The sequence below is a fragment of the Nipponia nippon genome, unplaced genomic scaffold (assembly GCF_047370975.1).
Source record: "Nipponia nippon isolate SJK-2023a ecotype South Korea unplaced genomic scaffold, ASM4737097v1 scaffold_2, whole genome shotgun sequence".
NCBI lineage: Eukaryota > Metazoa > Chordata > Aves > Pelecaniformes > Threskiornithidae > Nipponia > Nipponia nippon.
The window spans coordinates 10,683,834-10,696,327 of NW_028262336.1; the positions used below are offsets into that span (position 1 = coordinate 10,683,834).

A 12,494-nucleotide genomic window follows, 5' to 3' on the forward strand; every position below is an offset into this window, starting at 1 on the left:
TTGCTGTCACTTCACAGGTTAGCCCACCATTATTCTTCGAGCAGCACCTCAACATGTTACTTAGATTGAAAATAAAGTTATTCTACCTGCAGATCTATTCATATAAATAGGACAGTATATTAAATAAAGAAGTGTTTAATTCAGCCGCTACTTAAGAAAAATAGTTATTCTTCCTGTCAAAGCAGGAACATAATGGCTAGGTCCAAATTTTTTGTTACAGCTTATAGTTATAGTTTTCCATTGCAGAAAAAGAGAAGAGTTTTTTGACTAAACTAGTAGTCTTGGAAAGTCTAAATTGTTGTCTTTTTTTTTTTTTTAAACATGAAATTTTTTAAAGTATGAAATTATTGTTTGTTGCCCCCATCTTATTCCCCTTTCACCCCCCCACCCCCCAATTTATTTTTTTTTTCAGGAAAAGTTTCAAGGAAAAACCCAGCATTTTCAAAATAATGTCACCAAAATATTTAAATCAATATTAAAAGTATTTCTGATTTTCTGCTTTTTATAAGAAACGAACTTTGTAAAAACACGCTATTGTAAAATTAATTTTAATGGGTGTGCCAAATGCTTAGCATATATCCTCAGTAAGTTATAAATTACCTTGAATAATATAAAAAGTAATGAAAGAAGCTTAAAGAAACAATTCAACCTTCTATTTTTTTCTCTAAATTATGAACCGCTAGAATCTCAAAAAGAGGTTGATATTCAAGCTTGAAGTAAAAACCTGACAAAATAAATAGGGTACTTCATACTGGATTATTATGAGCACACAGGTTTCAAGTCATGTTTTGAACTTGAATTTGAATTCATCATCTAAAACTCAAAATTTAAACCTAATTCCCCCTCTCTATTCAGCAATCACAACAAATCAACTCGTAACAGAGAGCAACAAACATAGTATTTTTTCTCATTCATGCTTATCCACTCAAAAAATCATTAACTCTTCAGCATCATTAGTTTCACAAAACACAGCGCACAATTTATTAGCAATGGAGTCATTATTATTTCCCTTGAAACTTGAGTCCTAATATATGCCAGTTAAGGTTTTGAAAGCAGAGTATCTGCACGTATTTTTCTTGTAAGGATACTGTGGGAATTGAGCATAAATCATCATCAGAGCACAACATATAATTTAAATGAGATAACGACCTTAAAATCTATTTTCAGGAAACTTTCATTCCTATTTATTTTCATGAATCAGGGTTTATTACAGAATTGATCCATTACAGCAACATCTTTAAAATTCTGACCATAACCAAGTGCAATATAATCATCAGACAAACAGAGGTCACATTTGACCAACAGATGTAGCTGTAAACATCTGACTATGTAAGGTATTATGCAAAGGGACAGGCACTCGCCAAAGTCAACTGAGGGAGATAAGAGACATAATCAATGTGGATCTAATCTAAAGTTTTTCTAAGCTACAAGGAATTAAAGTTCTTTTAGACAGAGCAAACTCCTGTAAAAGAAAATACACAAGGAAAATTTCGTAATAGTCTATCTTCCAAAACAAAAAACAAGCTCATCTTGAAAACAACCAAATACAACTTCTCAATATTCGTATATAAGGAAATAATGGTTCAATAAGACTTACCTTTGGTGATCCAGTTGGGCTGGCACATGGTGACCGTGCTACTCCCTTCTGAATAAGATCCAGACGAGGAGGTACAGGTGGAAGACTAAGATGTGGGATTTGCAGGGGGTCTGGAAGTGGTTTTCTTCTTTGTGCAAGAGGGGAAGATCCTGGGGAAGTCACTGGTGAATTCTGCCTCTCATTGCACTTCAAGACAGAAAAAAAATATTACTAGCATTTACCTGATGACCAAGTATAAAACTTCCATTCCATGACTAAAACATTTGATCCTTGTCAGGTAGTTACTAATAGTCATTTATCATAATGGACACCCTGCTACTCTTAAGTAATAGACGGTATAGACGCTCAGCTTATGGTTACTGAAAAAGAAGTCCACAAGTCATTCTATCTCAAAACTAAGATCCATGTTAACTGCTGATGAAAATAAAAGAATATATATTCCAGTAATTTGTTTAAAAAACAAGCAATCATTGCCATGCAAATGGAACAATCACAAACGTAGACAGAGATTCTACCGTAGTACTGCTACTCTTGATGACCTTTTTATCTGTAGAGAGTACTCCATCCAAAATTCTATACATGACTTTTAAAAGCCAGATGCCTATGATATTGTCTGTTAACTACAGCCTATTTTCAAATCATACTTCCATAGAAAATGGAATGTATGTGTCTTCTGAAAACTTATGAATCAAAATCATCAACAAGCCAGCAGGCAAAGCAGTTATTTCTTTCCTCATTTATTTGCTGACTTACAAAAATCATTTTAGGACAATTCAGTTTATAATTTTAGCGGATATTAAACTAATCACACATGCGTGCACACACACACACTCTTAACATCCCCCCAAGTGACAAATGATGATTTTTTTTTTTCCTTGACTTGTCCTTTCAAATTCATCAGAATCAAAGATTTCAATCCTCAATAGAGGCTTCACCCATTTTCGCACCTAGTTCCTGAACCTCATCTGGGTGAGTTTTAACAAACACAGTTTAGTTGCTTGCATAAATCAGTTAAAGTTACTCTGTGAACCCACTGTATTTGTATCAGTGTACTCTAAGCAAACCTGGATGCTTACGCGGTTCTGTGCTTTCCCTGACAGTAGACAGGAGTAGCTGGAAGACATTCACACCAAGCATCAGCCTCAGGCCACTTGTGCAATGGGGCATCCTAGTATTGTCGCTATATAACTTGCCTACAGAGGCTAACAATCTGCCATCTTCTTAAGGCAGGCATACAAAATGGCTCACAAAAATGCCCCCATCTCTAAGCTAAATCACTTTGATGAAAACCTTTCCCCTCTTTTCATAAGCTTTTTCTCACCAATACTTTACATCCCATAGTGATGACAAGGATGGGACTAGGAAGTTCTTTAGCAAGGTAAACAAGCAAGCAACATTGCCTTTCTGAACATACAGTCACTATGTTAAAGAATCTGAAAACTTCATAAATTCAAAAGGAGATCCAGGAAAAGAATCTAGTATACTGACTCCTTACCCTATGCACTACAGCTCAGTTTAGTATTCTGTCCCATACAATTGGGATTGCTACCAGATTTCCTTCAGAAACAGGAGCTACCACAGTATTACTGGATAACATTGCAAGAAAAAATGAGACAGGGGAGTGAGGAGGTGTTGAAGAGCTAGAAGGCTGAGGTTCAATTGCACTGCCAGAACGAATTTTTTTGTGATACGTAGCGCCTTACCACTTGGTCTACATGTGTAAGCTCAGTGTCACAACTAACTACACATTCGATTTAAAGAGATTGAGCAACTCAAGATTCATGTTCTTCATGGCTACCAGAGGCTTCCCAGTTTCTCCCTTCTATAAAGAAGTCGTCACAATGCTCATATTAAATAGCTTGAATATAGTCCTTAAATTTTCTTTGTTTCCTTTAATTGGTGAATGTCCCTGACCTTGACTGGAAGTCCATGAGGATAAACACATGAATGACTGTGAGATGCTTAGCATCTCTGAACATAATGGGAAGTTGAATAACTAACCTAGATATGTATCTTGCAAGCATGCTTGAGCAACCATAATTATAAAATTACTATAAACTGAATGTCAATTCATTTTCCTTAACAGAAAGCATCTATCAGTTGAATAGCATAATAAACACCATATCATTTAATAGCATTAGTTTTCAAAGTTTAGTTATAACTCCATCAAGCATTCCTAAAAGCCAAGAGCCATGTAATGTAATATATTCAATGCTTTGGCTTCAGCATCAGACAGAAAATGAATTTATTTCCCAAATTATTTGAAATAGAACCAAATAAAGAGGTCTCTCACCTCCAAAAAGTTACAATTATTTAAAATAAATGGAAGTGTCATAGTAAGTCTCTACATTTTAGGCGTTGCACAACATACTGTGTCTCAGCAGGGAATTGCTCCAGAACATCTAAGAAACAACCCTATATATATAATAGCAGTTGGAAACAAAGAATAAGAAAAACAGGAAATACTGAAAACAGAATACTGGACAGGAAACATTTATTTGGAATTCAAGACGTTGTAACGGTCATACCATCACATTCATTAACGCCACCTCCTGAGAGGGTAACCTGACAGAGTCGCAACTGTCACACTGTGTGTAGTCATGTGAATCCTCAGACGAATGACCAACACTGTAGTGACAGCATTTTAAGAATATCCATCACTGTTTCTCTGTGACAACCTTCTCGTACACAGTTCTGCTCTACAGAATCACTAGGCAAAATGATACGTTCTTCCCTCAGTAAGCCCGGCTCCAGCAGAGACAGAAATCATGGAAATACTCACATTTAAAACCCACTGGGGACTGATGTTATTTCAGATTTATGGCAACAAGTGGCTGAAAGATACACCTAATATGTCGTAGGCAATAATAAAAACTAGAACAATATGAAAATTTATTTAAAAATTCAAGATTCTTAGAACCTGACATGGTTTTAATCCTGTTGAAACAGGAGGTTAATTTATGTGATAAACTTCTGGTTCCATGTATCTTTGGTATTTAGCTATCTCTACCCACCATATTCCATGAATGGTAAATCACAACTGCCAAAATGAAATGGAGTTTTTCCAAAGTCTTAAGTGTGTGAAAGGACTTCAATTTGAGCTTACATCAATGTCTTGTTTCAGAATAGCAAAATAATATTTCAGTCCCCTGAACTACTATTGCCTACAGCCACAGTGCTATCAGAGCATGTTGTGGCCCCAGAGGTTTCAAAAAGAGAACCGATGGTGGCCAACAGGTTAAAGGATAACTTACGAGGCATGGGGAGAAAATAGCCGATAGCAAAAGCAGTTTCTCTGCCCTACAAGGAAGCTTAATCCATGTCACCGCTTGGTGCTGAAGTGAGAGAGAATGCTTTGCTAGGAGAAACTAAAAATTATGATTCCTTGTTTAGATCTACTGCAACTAAAAATAAACCAAACTAAACAAAATATTCCACAGCAACAAACAGGTTTTCTTCAGCATTCAGTATCAGATTTCCATCATATTCCCATTATAAAAAAACCCGTATTTTTCCTGTCCACCCCCATCCAACCTGTCTAGCTGCATCATCTGATGTTCGTTGACAGCTAGGACAACAAGATGGCTGCACGTCATGTGGACGCCAGGGCATTAACAGACATACATAATACCTACTCTTTTTGGCAGACTCTCTAAGGATGAAGAGATTTAAAATTTTTCTGTTTGTCACCTACTGGAGATTTCTGTCTATTTTCTATTCACTGGAAATAAAGCAGCAATGAGAGCAGCACAGTGACAAAAAGATAAAACAAGCAAGCGATTAAGACACAAACTAATACGAATGAGCTGGCAGTGACAGAAGACAGACCTTCAGCGTACAAAGGGGCTCTGCTGCAATGCACACAGACCTGTGCAATAAAGATGCAATTAAGGAAAAGAACAGAGGCTCCTTTGTAACAACATGGTCTTCATCTGGTTGGCATGACTGCTGCCAAGGGAAAAGCAGCTGTGACTTACTTTGCAATTGTACTGCAGAGCAGACCACTCTTGTGTTATTTAATCGGATGTATTTATTACTGGGATATACTGGTATCAGTTTGCCCCTAGTGGCTGTGAATTCAAGAATAAGGCTGCTTCTGACATTGATTATAATTTCTAGTGAAGGTTTTTCTGATGGAAGTATTAGCAGTCAAGCTATTGAATTGAGAGTTTTAGCTTCAAATGCCTTTCTGCTAGATAGGCACATAGGAAAAGCATTCTCAACACAAATCCTAACAAGTGACTGACTGAGGAATATTACCCTGATCGTTAATGTCCTGCTGGAGTGAACTCAGTAATATGTAAATCGCATAATGAGACATCTAAGAAGGTCCAAGCAGACCTACACCAGAAGTGGACTTTTCATTTCCAAGTAGTTCCATGAAGTTTATTTATTTATAATCAGATAAGAGTAACTTACGTATTTGTTATTTCTTGTTAGGATAAGTTGTGACCTAGACAGATTAGTATAATCTGGACTTAAAAATTTGTATGAGGATATAAAGTTACATCACTTAACACTGATGGCTGTAAACATTTTGTACATAGACAGGTTTGTTCTTTATGTGATCTTTCCTTTGCTGACCCAAGAAAATGCATGTGAAGGGGGGAGAGGGAGTTAAGGCTGTGAGAGTCAGCACCATGCTGCCCAAGGGCATCAGTAAAATGTATTTTAACTAAGGGAGGCAGGCTGCCTCCCAGCATTTACGCCTCTTGCAAATACTAACATAACTAAGCAGTTAAGGACTGTCTTGTTGTGTGGCATGATTTTAATAAATTCCCACAAACCAGGTGTACCATTAAGAGGGAAGTGATATGTATGTATGAGTTAAGAATGTACAGCTAAAGGGAATACCTGGATACATATTTGAAGTCTTTTTTTACATAGCCCTGTATTTAATATGATGAAATTAAAAACATTATTACTACGCGATACATGCCTTTTTTCATTACCAGAAAAAAGTCAATTTAACAATATGGAAATGAGAGGAAGGAGTCAAAAACATAGTCTCCTCCCATATTTTGAGAACCAAGGTCTATTTGTCACGATTTGTTAAGTCTGACCTAACTCATCTGCTGGAAGAAGCCTAATCATGAGAAATAGTGGCTTTCAGCTTTGACAATCTCCTATAACTATTTTAAAGTAACAGTGTGAATCAAAGCCAGGTTTTGATGCATTCAGACGGCTAGGAAATTAATTCCAGAGAAGACGGTAACTCCCGAGACAAGGTAACTTCATCTAGTTTTTAAAGAATGTTAATTCACTTTAAGCTATTGAAAACCTCATAGTCTCCTATACTGCTAGGGCCTTCCTCTATGTTTTCCTGTAACATTATTTGGATCAAACAATTATCTTAGCATTTATGAATTCAAAATTATTTGTTCTTAACAAGAACTCCTGCACTATGCATTTTCCTTATTTTCTTTCTTTCTTTGTAAAAGTGTATAAGTTACATCTTGTACAAGGTAAAGTGACAGATAACTCTTAATTCATTGGGACAATGGAATATTAAACATTACGGAATAATAAACGTAGTCTACTAGAGAATCAAATGCCCTCTTTCAAAATAAAAAAAGCCATTTTTAATATTTACCTGAGCCTGTAATCTGCACATTTTTTAATGTGCATTTCATAACGTTGTGCTTGGCTAGCACAAACGGTACAGAGCTGAAAAAAGGAACTCTTCAGGCAATAACTGCATTAGCTAATCTGATTCCATGGGGCTGGAAATTTCTCAGCGATGAGACAATTAACAGAGGTTTTGGCACCACTCTTCATCTTTCTTTCATAAAGAAATATCTGAAGACGATTTCGAAATTAAAAAAATAAGATGCTTGATGAGGCAGATAAACAGACTAATTGCAGTGGATTTCTCTAAAGCCTCTGTTATAGCTGATCTGCTGCTGCTGACTCATATACAACACCTAGCAAGAACGATTCCTTTTTCTTAAAGTGTATCCATTTACTCATTCCATTAAAGAATGAGTAAGTAGCTTCATGATTATTCTTCTCCTTAAAGCAATTGCAAATCTGAGGTCCCTCAGGGACTTAATTCAGATACCTCTTACACTTTATGAGTACGCTTAAGAGACAGAGTGATAAACTGCAGAATTGGTATTATTCTGATATCCAACTTATAGTCATAATTCATACAGCTACAGAAGGTGATAAAAAATTGTATCTTCTGTACACTTTAATGACAATTCCAAAAAGTGTTTTTTCAGCTTTTCATTTTGTCAAGAGCAGCTCACTTAAAAACCCACCCAGGCCCCTTTATCAGTGATGAACCTGACTGTGTGTGCTTCTAAAATGAGCTTACTGCAACTATGCTTTGCATTATGAATATATTCCAAGTACAAGTCCCAAAGTGAAAACTGGTAGAAGCAGCTTAGAAACATTTTGACACTGCCCCTTCCCACAAGGCTTTCAGGACAAAAAGGACTTATTTGAATATTTCCGCAACACATCATGAAGCCCTACAGTCACTTTCATCAGGACTTCATGTCCCTGGAACTTTCCTCTTCTAGCAAGTTTAACACCCCAGCTCACTACTAGCCAGATCTGCCACAAGAAGATTTTCTCAGTAATACCACATGGTCTAGCCAGGTGATTCGAGACAAAATCAGCCCATTTGATTTTCAAGGATTAACAGCTTTATGTTGAGAAAGCATGTGGCAATCCTTGCCATAAAATAAGAATTGAAAAACTCGTTCACTGGGATTGCAAAGTCACAACAATATCAGCAGGCTGGCTGCAAGAACTAAATTAGTGTCTATCATCTAACTTCCATTGTTTCAACAAATCAAATGACTACAACACAGACATTATGCAGTACCATATTCATATTAACAGCATTAACAAGAAACAAAAGAAAAATACAAAAAGAGTAAAATCCTATGCAATGTCATAGAGGGAAAAAAAGAATTTCTTCTAGCAGGCTCTGAAGAAACACTGTTTAGCAGGAAAAATAAATAATAAACAGACAAGGCTGAGGAAGGCATTACTAACAAAAAGCGTATATAAATAATGCCATATTCCACACAGGTGGTGTGGTTAAGAGCATCACTGTACAACCAGTGGTAACAGTTTTAAGAAGAAAACAGCAGCTGAAAATCACCAAATGACCTGATAGTTCAACACTTTCAAGTAAGGACTTCAAGAGGCTAACATAGAGTGGAAAACGCTGTTCCTAAACTTCAGGGATAATTTGTAGATTTCTTTCACTGAATGATGAAATTAATGACAAAAATAGCAAGCACGAAAGCACTCAAGCACTTGGGGGATGCTGAAAACAAGACTTCTTATAATAAAGCCTATTGTTCCTTCTTTTGATAAAAGCATAATGCATTTTTGCCTTATCATGGAAGGGATAGTGTTATAAAAGCACATCAATTCAAGGCTATCTCACAGAGGTCAGGCTGCAGACTGCAATTTAGGTCCAGGCAGGAAGGATAAACTGTTCCCAAGAGTAGGCCCTGTTGTATTACATACACAACACAAGAATGATTCATATGACTTAAGAGGTTAGGAAGCATATCAGAAGTATGTATATTAACTGAGAGATACTCTCAGATATGAGGGTGGAACACTTTTTTTTTTTTTTTTCTTTTTTTAAAAAACAGATAGAAGGATAAGGAAATGGAAGAGTAAGATGTTACAGAACTAATTCCAAGGCAACTATTCAATCTCTATAGATGGTCTTAGTAAAAGGTAAATTCTAGAAAATGCACTGTAAAATTCAGTGTAGCGTGGCCTATGACAATATCTATTCAGGGCTAAAATATTGTAGCAAAAACTACCAACATAAAATAAACTGTTGTTAATGATAGTACTTATTTATCTGTGATAAAATCTCCTGTGACTAAAGAAAGATCCCAGAATTTAACACAGAGCACCTGCAGGACAAAAAACATCCCAAAACACAAAGTCACTATGAATAATCTCAGATATGCTTTTCCTGCTAAAAGTACCTAATACTAAAAACACTGAAAAACATCATAGACAACTAACACGGAACATGATTAAAAGCTACTTGTGTGCAATACGAATTGGGTTCCAAGTCACCTTTACAAAGCAATAAGATTTATAACCTATTTAAAAACTCAAGTTTAATCCTAAAACATTCTGTGCATGTGTATACATACATGTGCAGAAAATTAATAATATATTCTGTATACATGAAATTTTTTGTTCCTTACAAATGAAAGTTCAGGGAATTGTCCATACAGTGTATTTTGGCTAAGTCTCAGCTGGTGCAAACTCATGCTTCCTCCATTATAAACAGAGTTAACTCAGTTCACATCAGCTGAGAATCTGGAATTTTTTTTTTTTTCTCCTATTCAACATCAGTATCATTGCTGCAATATTGATGTGTTTTGTTTTTTCAACCCAGGAACTGTTCAGCGAGTTGCTGAAACCTAGAGCATGAAGTGCGACCTCTCAATTGGTTAAAGGTACAGCCAGCTTCATTTACAAATGTATTGCTTTATTTGTTGTGCAGTATTTGAAAATTTACCTTTCGGACTGAAGCCAAACGATTCATCATTAAAGACTCCTCTCTATCATCATCGTCATCCAAGTCCAACATGGGCATACTAAAGCTATCAATAATACTGCAGCACCTGGAGTTTTCATCCCTTGGATCAAAGGGATCCACAATGATTGGTTCAGTTCCTTTGATTTCACAGCGGCAGAAAGGACAGCCTTGGCCATCAGATTCCTACAGCAAGACAAAAAAGTACATGAATTTTTAAAAATAAAAAATAAAAGTAATTTAAAAAGTAGGTCTTATATCTTTCTACACAAAAATGCCCTTAACAGGTCTCTAAGAGCTTGTAAAGAAGCACTGGAGTAAACAGGAAACATTCATAGATATTTAACTGTAGTAAAAGGTAAAATGACTGCACTTTTAAAGCTGTCTCTCCAAAAGATTAAGCTTCATTTAAAAACAACTAATCAAAATGCAACCATTATCTTTATAAAGCACCAAAATTGTAATTGTCTCAGTATAACAGGTGAGGAAGTAACACCTTGCCTTTTAGGATTACAATTTTCCTATTTCTTCAGAGGAAAGAAGGTGAGGTGTGTAGACAGAGATAATGCATTTTATTATATATCTTTTATATTTAACATAAAAGTATTTATTTTTCATTCGAAGTTAGAAAATGCAGATGAGCTTTAGGGCATGCAGCTCTTATTCTCTGAAGAACATAGATAAAGTCCATCATGGCTGCAACATTATCATCATTCAACGATATGCAACAGAACATCTAAAGCTACAAACATTTTTTGACATGTTAAGTAACAAACTAGGACTTTACGACATTTTCAACATATTATGTAAAACAAGGAACTATTTTTATATGTCATCAGAAACAAGAATTACTTGAATTGTAATTTCTAAGTGGTATAATGTGTTAAATGATTTTCAAGCAGGCATATTTCCATTCTTTTTACTCATTTCAGAAATATTTTTTCCTTATCAGAAGTAATCAAAAAGCCTTTAAAGTAGGTTTCAGGCTACTAATGAACAAAAATATCAGAGACAAGTCTCTCAAGCACTTATGAAGAAATTTTTCCATCAAGAGGCACAATGTAGATTTGAATAAAAAAAAAACCCACAACCAACAAACAAAAACCAAAACAAACAAACCAAGCCAAACCACACCCAAAAGAGCCCTGAAGCTTTGAGAGATCAAGATAATTCAATCTGAATCAGAAATCACACTGTGTCATATTTGCAGTCAGGTAGACAAACAGCTAAAAAAATACGAACATCAAAATTAATTCTAAACAACTTACCTATCCTGAAATATCATCAAGCAAGCACAGCTTTTTGATTTCTCAGAAGTAAGTACAGCTTTAATTTTTTTCTAGCATTATTTTTATCTTGACACTTGCCAGTCTTACTAAACTGACAGATGATTTTACAGTTTGTGGAAGAACTGTATCCCAAGGCCAGATAACTATAAGTGATGTCTCCTGACAACAGTTGTGTCTATTTACACGGTTAGTACAGGATTTTCACTTTGTATGGAAAGATACATGTAAGCTACTATTAGCAGCCTTGCATCCTTATTACAGAGGACTAGTCAACATCACTTACTACCTCAAAGAGTACCTCCAAATTATATGGACCTACTGAAGTAATCACTGTCAAATGAACAGAAGTCCTCCCTTACTCATACAATTCTTTACAGTTTCATTTTCTAAAAACAGCTTTACAGATGAGGCACAGAGCTTTCCATTTTCAAGGCTTTCTTGTATCTGTGTTGTCAAACAGTTCTGTACTAGCAGTCTCCTTCCTTTCTTTTCAAAAGCACTAAGTTCACCAAAATATACTGGGTAACCAATCACAGCAGCAGAGACTTGCATTCAACAGTATGAATACAACTGGGAAATTAAAACTGAGATCTGAGATGTCTATATGAATACACACATTTGTCCATGCCCACAGAAAAGTTACTTAGAACATTGAAAGAGTAGCTATTGTGAACCTTACAATGCAGCATATATGCCCATATGCTTTTAGAATGAAGTCCAGACATGTAGTTTTTAGACAAGAATAGATTTCTGTGGAAGAAAATGACATTTTACTCCTGTTGCATAATACAAAAAGGGAACAGTTAAACTAAGTCTCATTTGAGAGACTGATCTCCATAAAGCTGAACAACTCTGAATCATCCTTAGTATTCTATGCAGATCTGATGTTGCTTATTCAATTTTTTTCTGCTTAGTGAAAACATCTGTATTGGACCTCTTGAGGCATGTCTAATGAGTCATTATATGCTGCCAGTTAAACACTAGCCCACCAGAAGCTCGCAGCAGCTGATGCTGTTACTGTGTAATATTTCTTCATTGCCTCACGAATTACACAAAAGTTAAATTTGTAATGAAG

The 12,494-nt window shown here is 35.7% G+C and overlaps 1 protein-coding gene across 4 annotated transcripts in view; it reads right to left on the reverse strand.

Moving 5' to 3' along the window:
* Nucleotides 1-12,494, reverse strand: part of CBLB (Cbl proto-oncogene B) — a 137,081-nt gene that overhangs the window by 30,446 nt on the left and 94,141 nt on the right. For all 4 annotated transcript variants that reach the window (XM_087757278.1, XM_087757282.1, XM_087757279.1 and 1 more), the window contains exons 10-11: nt 10,113-10,316; nt 1,598-1,783 (exon numbers count right to left, since the gene is read on the reverse strand). In XM_087757278.1, the coding sequence (XP_087613404.1) occupies nt 1,598-1,783; nt 10,113-10,316 (390 nt within the window). The remainder of the gene's footprint in view (nt 1-1,597; nt 1,784-10,112; nt 10,317-12,494) is intronic.